Raw genomic sequence first — 15,364 nt, 5'->3', positions numbered from 1 at the left:
TTGTAGGATGAGATCTAAGCTCTGGAGCACCACTCCTCAGTCTGGTCTCTGCATCTTGTTTGTGCCTTGCTTCATTTTGTTCCTTCTGAGTTCACCTTGCTCTGGTCATACTGACTGCCTGTTTGTTTTTCGCACCAGATTTTGTACTGCAGAGTTCTGTGTGTAGTGCACGCTGTTCTTCTGTCTGGAACACACATTATTTTCTCCCTTCTACTGTTTTACAATCTTCCTTAATCTCTTAACTTCAGTTCATGTGCTTTTTTCCAAGGATTCTATTTGGTGCTTATGGTAGGTGTAAAATAATGCAGTTCCTTCCTTTCTTCCTTCCTCCCTCTCTTCCTTCCAAAGATCTGTTTATTTTATATATATGAGCACACTGTCGCTGTCTTTAGACACACCAGAAGAGGGTATCAGACCCCATTACAGATGGTTGTGAGCCACCATGTGGTTGCTGGGAATTGAACTTAGGTCCTCTGGAAGAGCAGTCAGTGCTCTCAACAACTGAGCTCTCCAGCCCACTTTTTTTTTTTTTTTAATTTCTTGTACTAAAGAGTTGTTAGCAAGAAAATTTTTTAAAAAGCTAAAAAGGTAATCAGCTCCTACAGTTAGAAGGTTGTAGTTTTTCAGATCATTAGTGCCTGCTTAGCCAAAGTTCCAGTTAATGATAACTAATTCATGGGCCTGATAGGAATAGTTGTTATACTACGCAGCTACTGTACTCTCATTTACATAGTACAGACTAGTAAAATCAAGTTCTTGCAGTCCATTGCTTTGCCTTTATACTGCTCTATGTTAAACAGTTTAGAAAAGGGACAGCTTTTGACTTTAATATTTCTGTGTAGCATCCCTCTCTCTGTAGAAAAATATGTGCTGAAAGACTAAACATTGATGCACAGTTCTCTTATGATAGGGACCCCAGGTGTTAGAATTAATCAAACTTCACTCAGTGATATTTCTTTCTTACTTTTAATTTGTCTCTGGGATTGTTCTATGGGCAGTAGTTTCCCTGATGGATCATTTGTAAATGATAATATAAAAATAGGAATATTTTGCATATTAGTGAGGTAATGAGTTTTTTTGTTTTGTTTTTTTTAATGTTCTTTTCATTTGCTGGGACATTGCTGACAAGCAATTGAAGGACAAGTTTATTTTGGCTTACAGCTTGAAGAAATATATTCTGTTATGGTGGGAAGAGTATAAAGTGTTGGGTTATGCTGCACAGACGGCCAAGAAGCTCTTGATTCATTCTGGGTCTTCAGTCTATGGGTTGCTGCTGCTTACAGTTAGCAAGGGTTCTTTTTCTCAGCTAACCTTTGGTATATTTCTTTGGAAATAGTCTCATGGGCATGACAGGTGTCTTCTTAGATTTTAGCCAAGTTGACAGTGAAGATTAACTGTCACAAGTTCACCCATTAGTTTGATACAAAAGCAGAACATTCCTCCTAACATTTCATCTGTGTCTTCTTTGACTTATGGCCATCTTGTTTTACAAAATATAGTAACTCTCTGATAATTCAAAATTCTGATTATCTCAACAGTTTCAACACTGAAAGTCTAGTCTCTTCTAAGGTTCAAGGAAATCTAATTCTGAGTCCCTGTGAAATTAAAAATAAATTATACACTTTTAATATACGAGGGCACAAAATAAACATCACCCTTTCAAAATAGAGAAATAGGATAAAGCAAGTAAAGATGAGAGTGAAGTAAGACTGAAGTAGAGCAAAGCAAACACCAAAGCATATACAGCTCCATGTCTACCATCTGCCATTCACAGTAACAACATGTGGACTCCAGTAGGTTTGAGTACCCTCATCTTTCTTTTATCGTCACCTGCAGCACAAGCAGACTATACCTACATCTTTTCTCAGTGGAGGTCCTATCATTCTAGCATCTCCAACATCCTAAGGCTCCATTAAAACTTGGGCTCTACCTTTATGATTTCATTTAATATCTTTTAGAGCCTTCTAAGGAATCTGACCTTGGTTGGCCTTATTTTCTGAGCCCTTGTTGTAAGCCTTTATGATGTTGTGGCTTGGATTTTACATTCCTGCAAACTTGGCATCAAGATGTTGGCAGGTTCTGCTTCAAACTGGAGAATCGGGCCCTTCTACAAAGTTGTTAGGCCTCAGTGTGCTTTGGTTGCTGAGTCTGGTACAGTTGTTTTCAAGAGGGAAACTGTTCCTGTTCCTGTGCAAAGTAGTAGATTTCTCCTATATGGTGTCATCTTACTGGTTACAGTTACTTGGTCTGCACCTGCTCTAGCTACAACTTAGACTTTTTGACCATTCTCCTTCCTGGTGAAATTACACATTGTTTTCTTTACCTTGGCTGACTAAGCAGTGAGTGGGAATCCTGCCATAGTTTGGTTTTATGCTGTTTTGAAATTTCTTTCACCAAAAATCTTACTCTATTATTTTTGACTTGACCTTACTGATATTCTCAGGACACAGGCAGAATATAGCCAGACTATTTTCCTAAATAACAGATGCTAATCTAGTCTCTCATGTAATCTGCATGTAACTCATATAACTGTAAGCAGGCAGTTATTTCTGTATTTCCATCAGCATTTGTGTCTTTTGTACTCCCACCAGTATGGTCCATTAATCTTTATTTACAGCATTCTAGGGCTTGTTCATTTCATAGGTCTTAAACTTCTACTTTCAAATGGATCCATAAAGCAATTCAACAGTTGAACAAACCACCTGGTTAGGTAGAGCAACAGCTCTACTTCTCAGTACAGTTTTCTTATAGTAGTTACTTATTGTTGTGACAAATTTTGTAACAAAATCAACTTCTAGGAGAAAGGCTCGTGTTTGGCTATAGTTTGAGCTTTCAGGGCATGTGTGTATGGTGTCAGGGTCATAAGGTAGATAGATGGTCATGCTGTATCTGCACTTGGGGAGTAGAGGTAAATTGCTCTTATTCTGCTTACTTTCTCTTGCCCTTCGCCCCCATTCAGACTGGGTTCTCAGATTGTCTATCTTGAGTCAAGCATTTCTAGCAAAACCCACTGTACCATCATGGCTCAGAGCTGTGTTCCTATGGTTCCAAAAGCCTTTCCAGTTGACTATAAAAATTAACCACCAAAGCATATGAAACGTTTTTATTTACTTTTAAGTTTATTTTACAGATTTTTATTTTATGTGTTTCCCCCATGAGTATGTGTTTACCACATACATGGTTCACATGAACCAGAAAGAGGGCAGCAGTTCCGTGGAATTAGAATTAGTTGGTCTTAAACCACCATATGGATCCTGGGAACCAAACCTACTCTTCTCTGCAAAAACAAGTACTGTTAACCTCTGATCTGTCTCTCTACTCCCCTCCTTTTGTGTTTTCTTTCTTTTTTAAGATTTAAAAATTTTATGTGTATGAGACTTTGTCCACATGTATGTATGTGTGTGTATAATTATATATATGTGTGTGCGCACCTGTGTGTGAGCGTGTGTGTGCACTCGCCATGCATGTCAGGTGCCTGCAGAAGTTAGAACATCAGATCTCTGGAATTGGAGTTTCAGATGATTGTGAACTACTATGTATATGGCAAATCAAATAGACTGTGCAAGAAGTGTCAGTGCCCTTAAGTGCTGAGCCAAATCTCTAGTCTGTTTTGTTTGAGATGTGTCTCATTATGTAGTCCTGGCTAATCTGGAGATTCCCATGTAAACCACATTGGCTTCAAACTCAAAGATCTCTGTGCCTCTGCCTCCCAAACATTAAGATTAAAGGTGTAACTACCCCAGCATATTTTGTACTTTTAAGATAGACCCAGGCTGACCTTAAACTCCAAGCAAACATCCTACCTTACCCTTGACTACAGGGATTTTTAGACATGAGCCACTACTTTCCATCAACAGGCTATTTTGATGCTGTTTTTCTACTTGCACACTTGTATTCCTCATAGCTACTTACAGGGCAATAGTGTAGCTTTTGCTTTTTGTCCTTAAAATTATTGCTTAAAGACCTGAGTTTATCACTACTTTGATTACCATCTGATTACAGACTCACAGGATGTTCTCTAGTCATTTTCATTGTTTGTTTGATTGATTGATTTTAAAATATATTTAGGGTTTCCTGCTAGGGTTTCATTATGCTCAGCAACAGCTATATAACTTTGATCAAATGGCAAACTGATTTCAGAACTACCTTGATTATGGCTGGAAGAGAAGAATCTAAATAGTTTCTAGCTGTGCTATTCCATAAATCATCTTTCATTGCTATATAAAACTTAACAGGTAAAGCCTAATGTGATGCTGAAAATGTGAATCAAAGTTAGAAATCCTTCAGAAGAAATTAGATTCTGTTGAATATGGCTCTTTACCTGTTGAGTCACATTCTTTGCTGGGATGTATGTTTTGGATTTGTCTCTTAATGGTAAATTTTACTCTTAATTTTGAAGCTTTCTTTGTTTGTTTTAGAGTTTCATACATACATGCACACCCACGGTTGGCCTCAAACTTGAAAAGATTCCTCTGCCTCTGTCTCCCGAATACTAAGATTGAAGATATATGCTACCCAGACTGTTTTGTGTTTTTAAGATAGAATCTTACTTTGTGACCTATCTGGCCTTGAACTCCTGTGACTTAATAAGTCACTGCTGTTTAAACACACAAAGACAGGGTACTCTCAACTCTTTCCTTCCAATTCCTGTCTCATCTCTCTCCCACCCTTGGCTCTCATATGTTGTTTTAGTCCACTGAGTCTACTTAGTATTTCCTTAGAACATGGGTGTAGAGCATAGTTAGTTTCTCAGTACCTGAGTCCTTGAAATAAACAGGCTCTTTCCTAACCTAGCACTTTGTTTGTTTTAAGACTGGGTTTTTCTGTGTTAGCCCTGGCTGTCCTGGAGCTCTGTAGATCAGGCTGGCCTTTGACTCGAAAGATCCACCTCCCTCTTGTCTCTCTAAAACTGGGATTAAGGTGTGTGCTACCACCATACCTGTTTTTTTTTGTTGTTGTTGTTAGTGGTGGTTTGTTTTTGTTTTGATTTGATTTTGTTTTGAATCAGGCTCTTACTATGTATCCAGGCTGAACTCATGACAGCCCTGCTACAGCTTCCTTACCGCTTGGATCAACACATGTGCATCATCATGCTTGACTGGTGGTCTTTTATTTTGCTGCTGTGAGCAGTTCCCAGTTGAGAATACTCTGTATAAACAATAGTAACTGAGACACAACATTCCCTTTCAGATCAAATACTAAATCTTTATTGCATGTCTTTTCTATACTTTGTTAGATTTGAAGAGATTAAAGATGAACACATTTTAAAGTAAATGAGGAAAATACCCTGGGATTACTGTCAGTTCTCCAGGTTTTCCCCATGTGGTATTCCTGAATAATTGTTTGCCAGAGGGATTGGGGGTAGTATTAACTCAATGGTAACATATCAGTAAAACTTTCTCTTTAGATGGTGGGGAGGAATTAGATAAAAGATCTTTTCTAGTTGTAGGTAGCTTTTTGTTGTTGTTGTTCATAGTTTTTCTTTCTAGCAGCTGCAGCCTCCGGGTGTATAATCAGTCCTGACTTAAGTGCTTTCTGTCTGTGTCCTTGTAGGATGGCAAACTTAAAAAGCCCAAGAATAAAGATAAAGATAAAAAAGTTGCTGAGCCAGATAATAAGAAAAAGAAGCCGAAAAAGGAAGAGGAACAGAAGTGGAAATGGTAACATCTCATTACTGGGTTAAGATAACAGCACTTTCATTGTGCAGCCCAATTAAACAAGAGTTAAAATATTAAGTTTAATTTCCTGACATTTGATGGAGAAGTACTTACAGACTGTAGAAGAAGAGTTTTCAGATCCTAGTAATTTACTAGCTCTAAATCTAGTGGATCTCAAAATTAGTTTTCTGTCATTGAATAGAATTAACTGTAGAATTAGCCTATATAAAGAAGGGAATACAAAATGCATGCATTTATTCATTTAATCCAAATTGTACCTACTAGTGGTATATCAGTGCATGTGTATACTCTATGTAATGTTTAAATCAGGCTAAGTCTACCTATATCATCATATATTCTATCTTTATGCTGAGAATTACCAGCATACTTTCCTGTGTCATTTTGAAATGCTCAGTTCATTATTGGTGTTAGAAATGTATTTACTATGTAAAGGTTTTTTTTTTTCTTCTATAAATTATGTTCATAAAACTGCCAGTTTGTTAAAACAACAGCAAAGGAAACCTCCACACAAATCCAGAATCATAATGAAATTACTAGCTTCATGAAATTACTAACTTCATGACACGTCAGTATTGAAAATTTCAGGCTGGAGTAACAGAACAGTTGGTAAATTGCTTGCTGCATAAGCATGAGGACCTGAATTCAGATCCCCAGCACCCATGTGAAAAAGCAGAGCACAGCAGGACGCATCTGTGATCCTTGTGCTGAGGAGGCAGTCAGCCTAGCTAGATTCAAAACTGTTCACTGAGAGCCTGACTATTATCAAATAAGGTAGACGCAGTGACAAAGACACTTGATATCACTTATCTATCTCTTGTGTCCACATGTAGACACAGGCACATGCACTACTATGGGAATACACATGTGATCCCATACCTTCACAGAAACACACCTTCAAACAGTTAAAAAATTATTGAGGGAGGAAGAAAATGATTATGTGTGTGGGTTGTGTATCACAGAGTGTGTGAAGGTCACCTTTTTTGGAATCTCTTTCCTTCCCCCATGTAGATGCTAGGGATCAAACTCAAGTTGCCAGGCTTACAGAAAGAAAAAAAAAAAAATCACCTTTAATTTAGGTGATTAAGATGGCCCAGAAGTTTTTTTTTTTTGTTACTTTGATTTTGTTTTTTGGTTTTTGTTTTTTGGGGTTTTTTTTTGTTTGTTTGTTTGTTTGTTTTCTAATTAAAATTTAAAGTAGTGAGATTGCTCATTGGTTAAGGGTACCTTTTGCCAGGCCTGATCACCTGAGTTTGATTGCCAAAACACACTTGGTAGAAAGAGAATCAAATCCTGTTACTTGTCTTCTGACTGCCACTTGTGTACTGTGGCTCTATGCATGCACACACACAAGCAAATACATATCTAAAGTACTCTATAACAGATAGTTTTATGCCATTAGTAATTAATTAATTCGGGGCTGAAAAATGGCTCAAGTGTTAAGAATAATGCTGTTCTTTCAGAGGGAAGATTGATTCTCAGCATCCAAATCAGACAGCCAATAGTTTCCTGTAACTCCAGTTTAAGGGGATCAAGTACTTCTGGCTTTTGTGGACACTCTTGCCCCTCTCCTTTCTATACTTACACACACAAATAAATAATAAATTCCTAAAATAAAATTCAGGCTAGGAGTCAGTTGGTAAAGTACTTGCCCAAGAGCTTGAGTTTGATTCCTGGCACCTTGTGTGCAGGGTCGGCAGAGGTGTGTGTATTTTTACGGTTCTCTGAATCACTAAAACCCAGCTTCCAATGAGAAAGACTGTCTCAAAAAACTAGGTGGAGAGTCAGAGTATTGAGTGCCTTTAATCTCAGAATAGATAGGATTTTTGTGAATTAGAGGCCAGCCTGGTCTACATAGTGAGTTTAAGGACAGCCATAGAGTCCCTGCCTCAAATCAAAACAAAAAAAATGAAGGGTGAATTAGGTGAATGACTCCTAAGGAACAGTGATAAACCAGTAATGTTTAATTTATATTTTAATTGGAATTTTTCAAGTGAGCCACAGGTTAAGTCAAGAAAAAAATGTCTTTTACCTTTCTCCATTCAGACACATGCACACACACACAACATATTTGTGTGTGTGTGTGTGTCTATCTGTCTATATGTATATTTATAATTTTAATCCTTGGCATAACCATAACCTTTACTCACATTTTGGTTTGTTTTTTTCCAAATCTTTTTATGTGTTGCTCTCTCTGTTCCCAGCATCTCTGAGGAATGGGAAATAGCAGTGCCCAGTGAGGTGACAGGGAGCAGTGAGGCAGAAGTGTTTCTATTGGTGTGTTGCTGTGAGATCCTGGAGTTAAAAGGGAGATGTGAAAAAGAAATATGACAAAGCAGGGGACCCTATCCTTCTAGGGATCAAAGTAAGACAAGGAAAGAATGTTTATTTTACTTTTTTTAGGCTTTAATTTTACTTTTCATTAATTATTTCCCTAGAGTTAGTTCACAGTGAAACACTTTTATACCTCTCTACTCTCCACCTACTTCTTTTTGTTTTGAGACATGCTTTATATCCCAGGTTGCCTTTCCCAGTGCTAGGATTAAAGGTACATGCTACCACATCAGGCTTTTATAAAAGGCTTTTAATAAAATTATCTTTAAATATTAAATAAACTAGGAGTTGCTATTGGGAATCATGTTCAAGTGAGTAGTAGCAATTTGTTAGATTTCTCTGCTAGGTGCTCAGGAGCTGTGAACTGTATTTCCTTGTTATTAGGATATAGAGGGAATTCCTTGGACCCACCAATAGTATAAAGCTTCTAATAAAGTTTAAGGTGTAGGCCTTTGGCTGGGGCAGTCTCCCAGCTAGCTCTTCTAATTTAACCTGACTACCTTGTCTGTGATCCACCACGTGACTAACTCATATCTGTGCTTTTCTCTGGTTTTCCTCTCCCCAGAGGTTTCATTCCCCCCCCCCCCCCACTTCCTGCCCGGCTATTGGCTGTCAGCTATTATTACAACCAATCAGCAGCAAGACGACCTCTGATACAATTCTAGATTGACTTTAGGGAGGTGAGGAAGGATATATGCTCACAAAATAGAAAACCTAATGATGGGCCAGAGAAGTGGCAATAACAAAATTCCTGCTAGTAGTTAGTTGGTACAAATTAACAACTTAAAGAGCAGAGATGGACCTTTATACAAAGTTAAAAAAAAAAAAAAAAATAAGCTACCCAGGCACCAGGAACTCCTGTGGTCCCATCATTTCCCCTATGGGCCCCAAAACCTTAGGGTAACCTTTGAGCATAGAATCAGGTGCCTGGGAGGTCTTTAGTGTCCCAGTTTTACTTGGGGGATTGAAATCAAGTGTGGCCATACATTAACTCTAAGAGATCAAAACTTTTGTTTTAATTCTTATTTTAGTTCAAAGAGGAACAGGCTAGTCCTTGGAAGATGGTTTGAAAAGGAACAATTTTTGCTATAGATTAAGTATGCTTTTATCAAATCTCATTGTTCAACTTGTATATGTGCTTAAACATTGTCCAATGATATGATGTAGTTTAAGCTGCTAGAAATAGAGAGTAGGAATATATTTCTCCAAATATAGGGACAGATAGCTTCTTATTGCATGCAGAAGTCCTCACTGAGTTCTACCAGTGGCCTAGTTGGCGAACTTTAATGGAAGGTTTCTCTTGCTATGATTCCCTTTACTATCCCAAGTGAAAGAGATTAACACACTTTACCAGAACTGCTCCAAAGTCTGCAGATGTTCGTCCTGACCACAGAAAGAAATAAACTTAGTCTGATTATCTTCCTCTATTTCATAATTATTGGAATGGGAAAATAGCCCAGGTCCTGATTGCTTCTTTATGTTTTCCCCCCCATAAAGTTAGTGGCAATATGCTTTATATCTCTTAATGCAATGTATTTAACTTCTGTGACCTTGTTACCTGTTACAGACCTGCAGAGGGGTTTTCAGTTCTCTCAGCTGACCTCGTAGAACCATGTTCACTCAGATTTAAGAAAAGCATGCATAAGCTTAAAGAGTTATCTCATTGTTCCGGAATGCTCTTGCAAAGGACTTGTGCTTAGTTAAATTCCCATATGGTAGTTCGTAACCCCAACTCTGCCCTCTTCTGGGAAAGCATCATCTTGTTCCCAAATCAACCATCTTTCAAGACAAAACCAAAAGCAAGAACAGGATTAATTATAAACAGATGATTCTTTACCAAAAGACTTAAAGAATGGCCAGTTCATCACTAGTGCCTGGTTGGGTTTCAAGTCTTTTGGCAAAGAGAACTGTTAAAAAATAAGTTAGGGATATAATATTGTAAAGGAGTTAATGTTAAAAGATCAGGATTTATAGGTCTTATCAGTGACAATGCCCACACAATAAATAAGTATATACACACACAACTAATTAAGAAACCTTAAAAAATAAGGATTATTGATATTTTCTCCAAATCAGAGTCTTGTTCATTCTAGACAGCTTCCAGAAATCTATAATTTTAGATTTTTATCTACAAATTTTTATTGTTCATAAGTTTTATAATTTATTGTAAGGTACACCTGAAGAAGCATGTAGGCCTACTTTTCTGCTTTATATTCATTTTTAGACTGTTGAACTTTCTCCTTTCCAAGAAAACTTTTTTTTTTTTTTAAAGGAAACTACTACCTAGCTTGAATTTATAAGCCTACCATTCTTAATTGGTGCTGGTGTTGGAGTGTTAGAAAACCAACACTACAATTTTATTTGAATGGTAATAACCTCTCACTCCAGTTGGGGGGTATTTTGCATTTTCTGTTTTGTGTTTAGTGATCCATTGAATCTCTTAATTGGCTTAAATGGTAAGGAAGTTTTTTTTTTTTTGTCTTGAAAAACTATGTTGAATTTGGAGGAATTGTGAGAAATGGTTTAGAATCTTAATTTTAAGAATATAAGGGTATTCTGAGCCCCTCCACAATTGCACTGTGACTATTTTAACAGATGAGTCACTTACAGATGTTTTGATATGCTTGCAAACATTTTCTCTGATGTGGAGAGTAGTAGATTTGAGGGTTAGGTAGTTTCTTCATCTGGGCCTTTGTCATTAGCTAGTATAGTAACGTCCTATCTGTAAAGTGGTTGTTGATTATGGAAAGTCTTTTATTGTTCCTTCTAGGTCTAAGACTATAAAACTTTTACTTAAAAAGGAAAATATTAAGTACTTATAATTTAAATGTATATTTAAAATACACACAAAATTTGTCATCTTATCATAAATAAGCTATAATGAGATACTACATATCCATTAAGATGGCAAACAAAAGAGGTGTTGGTGGGGCAGAAATAGAAAAACTGGAATCTTTGTATACTTGAAGAGAATGGTATATTCATTGTAGGAAACAGGAAGGTACCTCTACCAATATTCAGCTTTTCCTTGTTTGTCCTAACTGCTGTTGCTCAGGCTGGCTTTGGGTTCCTGGCTTACGTTTCAGGCCAATTCCATTATGCCTAATAAGGAATTCTTTGTGTATTTTATTAACCTTTTATAAGATTTTTAACTTTCAGCTATTTTCATTTTGAGTTACCTCTTACTTTCTTGAATATTCCATTTGATCCACAGGTATCTTTAAAAATTTTGATTTAGCGCAACTTATGTGGTTTTGTTGCTGTTACTTTTATATTTATTGTATCCAGGAAATCGTTGCTGAATTCAATGTTATGAAGCTGTTCCCCTTTATTTTCCTCTAATGTCCAAATGAGCTTTAGCTTTTATATTTAGAATTTTAATTTCCTGGTTTATATAGAGCTAACTTTTGTATATAGTATAAAGGACTTGCCCTGTGCCATGCTTTGCAAACTCCAGTGTTAAATCTGACACCTCTAACCATAAAATGATCATAATTTTTGTTGAAAATTACTTGCCAATATATGTTGACTATAGTTTTATATAACAGTATTGTTAGAGTTTGAAGGGATTATTTTATTTATTTATTTTTTACTCTGTGATTCTGAATTAATTAATAACAGAACAATCTCAGCACTCAGGGGACAGAGGCAGGCAGATCTCTGAGTTCAAGGCAGCCTGGTCTACAGGGCTATTTCTAGTACAGTCAGGGCTACATAGAGAAACCCTGTCTCAAAAGACAACAAGTAACCCAAACCAGGAGTTTATAAAATTCCTTTTATTTAGAAGTATCAATAGATAGAGATTGATAAATTTAAAAGTAGTCTGTATATCAGATGGATTCTATCTGGCTGATTCTTTTCAAACTCTTGAGTGGGTGGTTGTTGTTCTGTCTATCAGTGTAAAGGGGGTATTAGAAACATCCAGATGCAGTGCCCAGTCCATCAGTAGATCTGTACCTGTAAAATACTGGGTCTCATTGGTGAGTTTATAATCAGAGTAAATACTAAAATGATATTAAAAACATTGTGTTTTTTAGATCTGTTGATATTATGTACAAGATCAGTTTTGTAAAGATAATTGCTGAGATATTTATTGAGCTTGCATTTTACTAGTTCTTTGTATATGTCTGCATTTAATTGTTTTACTATATGCTTAATTTTTTATTTTTTAATGTATTTTCTTACAGTTTTATTTTAAAAAGAGAGGTACTTGTACAGATTTTTTAAAGCCTTTTGGCATAAAACTATATGAATATATTTTTGTCAGTACTTGAATTTTTTTTTAAAGGTTTGATAGTATAAGTTGAAATCTTACTAAAGTACATGTAAAACAAAATGTAATGTGGAAATAGTCAAAGTTTTCTTGGTGTGTATAGATTAAGCATACTGATTTTTAATTATCAAAAATCGCCACAAGGCTATCTTCTTAGCTTGAGTTATTAATGATTTAAGGTCTAGGTGTACCCTACTCTGAGTGGGTGCTATACACTTGTTAGAAAAAAAAGTGTATAGCTTAACTTTTTTTTAAATAAAATGTTTTAGAGAGTTATTTACTCAGCAGTTTATTTAAATTTTTCGTCAAGTATCTACTAGATAGTTTTGTGTATTTCAGAAGTGCCTTAAACTTAGTGTGCCTCAGACTATTCTCAGTCCTTTTGCGATTGTTATGTTTTCTTGAGACAGTGTCTTACTCTGTAGCCTTGACTGTCCTAGAACTCGGCCTTCTACTGACCTCTGACTTCCGAATGCTGGGACTAAAGGCATCCTGTCTGACTGTACAAGGGTACATTCAAATAGGGCTGCTTTCTTCTGAATTTTCACTGGCATGCCATCATTTTAGTAATGCCTCCTTCACATGACCACTGTGGCATATTGTTAGAGTACCAAAGTAGAGCACTTATCACAGTTTTTATATTCCATAGTTAGTGCTGGGCTTTTTGAGTGATGGATGATCTTTTAATACTTAGTGTCTCTAAACTGAAACTATTGAAACGAACTTTTTTTTTTTAGTTACCATATTCTTTCATCTTGCTTGAAATTGCTGCCTTTTCCAGTGAGATATTCAGCCTTTGAATGAGTACCACCAATTGATTAGTTAATTATTTTGACATTTAATAGGTGAGAATCTTTTTATTGAGCAAGGTGATCACTTAATGAGCTTGTGCCTTGTCTTTGAAAGGTGGGAAGAAGAACGCTATCCAGAAGGCATCAAGTGGAAATTCCTAGAACATAAAGGACCTGTCTTCGCTCCACCATATGAGCCTCTGCCAGAGGGTGTCAAGTTTTACTATGATGGTGAGTTATTTCAGGTTATTTTGGCTAAGAAAGGTTTGTTTCTATTCAGGGATAGAAAATGAGGACACCTCATATATTGCATAGTCCTATCTAGTTACTTCACTTTGTTTTATTGTCTGTGTGGTTTGGGAGAAGGAATCTCAGTTGTTTAATTCATAAAGATACCTCAGGTGCTTGAAAAACATGAAAAAATGGTGCTGTTGATGTCTTATCTGAAGTCCTAAAAAGGTTTATCAATGTGACTCAAAGCTAGCCTATATCCTACACACTGAAGGTTTTTATCTGAACTCAGTGAGAAGCTCTTCTGTTCTGTGGAGTTGTTATCATTCAAATAGTAGCACATAGTGATAATAAAGTATGGCAACTGGTAATCACTAGAAATAGTATTAGCAAAGGATTAGCCATCATTCAGCCTGTAGGTAGCAATCATAAGCTATGTCACTCTATGTAGTGCAGCACTGTGTCTTTGATAGGTGAATTTTAAAGAAATGCTCTGCCTAAGTCTCTTGTTTTTATTTTTTGAGACATTTCTAACTGTGTAACCTTGCCTGGCTTATAACTGTAACTTGATAATGTAGATCAGCTATCCTTGAATTCAGTAGATGTACCTATCTGTTCCTGAGGCACATGTCATCTTACCTGGCTTCCTTGGGTCTCTTGGCACTTTCCAAAATGTCTGAGAGTTACACTGTCTGTGTTTTTGTCTTTGGCTTGAGGGATTTCAAAGTAGCCTCTCAACAATCTTTAGACTGACTCCTTAATTCCAAGAGTTCTGTCCTGTGATCCTAAAGTTGTTTTTCAAATGCTATATGTATTTAAGATTCAATAGTAGATCTGGGCCTGTTTAATAGTTGAGAAGTAGGACTGGGTGCTCTTAATCAAATAATGTATTTACTAACAGGGAGCAACAAACACTGTACAGTAAAGCTACTAAGAAGTAGCTGGTAGCAACCATTCAGAGCTGTTTGGTGCATCTCTTTGACCACCAGCAATGGTTTTAGGAGTGTAGATGCCTGTGAGCTTAGGATGAGATAGGTTTAATAGCATCCAATAATTGAATTTGTATATGAAACAAGTGAATTTTGACCTGTGTCTTATCCTAAAGATATTTTATTTGTCTCTCTCCCTCTTTTTTGAGGTAAGGTCTCATTATGTAGTCTTCTTAGCTGGCCTTGAATTTAGGGGTCCACTTGTCTCTGCCTCCTGAGTGCTGGAATTAAAGATGCCCAACCTAATTACTTATTTTTATACCCCCCCCCCCCCACTTAGTCATTTTCCAAAATCTAGGGGTAAAAAAATTAAAATCTAAACACTTTTGGTTACACAAGTTTTGGAAAGGGGGTGTTCAGTTAATTTTTTGTTTGTTTGTTTGTTTTTTCAAAAGGCTCATTCTGTAAGTCAGGAAAATGTGTTTTTTAAATATGCTTGTATTTAGACCCCAAGTCCCAGATAGATAGAGACTACTAATTCAATTTATTTAGGAAGTCAATGGCATAAAACACTTGGTGGTCTTACTGGCAAATTTAGATTAGCTAAGCGGTCTGATCAGAAAGCGTAAAACACCCTACACACTGGGTCATCCCTGGAGACTTATGAAAATACTTGAATTTAAACTTAATTCTTGTTGAAGAGAGAAGGCTTAAGACCTTGAAAAAGACAATTGCTATATTCTGTAGCCTGATCTGTGCTCACTAGCATTAGACAGCTCTCTGGAAAAGCCTCACTGTGAAAGTCAAGGTGATGATGATAGAAAGTAAACTTTTTTATCGTGGGGTTTCTGTCATTTTTCAATATAGGAAACTAAGGTTTATTGTTGGCTGTGGTCCCTTTCTCCATTTTGTTTTCTTTGTTGGTCCTCCTGGGATTTCCTCCCTTTGATTATAAAACTCCTCCACAATAAGTCAAGTGTGTTTGATAAGTAAGAACTGGTAGGCAGGATATTGCTTTGCTGCCTGTGTCCTGGACTTTGCCCCGACCACCTCTAGGACATGAGTTGGCTGGAAGCACTGAATTGTAGCCTCTGCTAAGGACCTACCATTTCAACTCTGACTCAACAGTTT

The 15,364-nt window shown here is 36.7% G+C and overlaps 1 protein-coding gene across 1 annotated transcript in view; it reads left to right on the top strand.

The window, feature by feature from the left end:
- Positions 1-15,364, top strand: part of TOP1 (DNA topoisomerase I) — a 76,390-nt gene that overhangs the window by 38,584 nt on the left and 22,442 nt on the right. Inside the window, exons 8-9 of the mRNA XM_080925645.1 lie at positions 5,554-5,660; positions 13,189-13,304. Of these exons, the coding sequence (XP_080781771.1) occupies positions 5,554-5,660; positions 13,189-13,304 (223 nt within the window). The remainder of the gene's footprint in view (positions 1-5,553; positions 5,661-13,188; positions 13,305-15,364) is intronic.

This window comes from Micromys minutus (assembly GCF_963924665.1).
Source record: "Micromys minutus genome assembly, chromosome: 11".
NCBI lineage: Eukaryota > Metazoa > Chordata > Mammalia > Rodentia > Muridae > Micromys > Micromys minutus.
The sequence above is the reverse complement of the archived record's forward strand: the minus strand, read 5'-3'. Positions and strand labels throughout refer to the sequence as shown.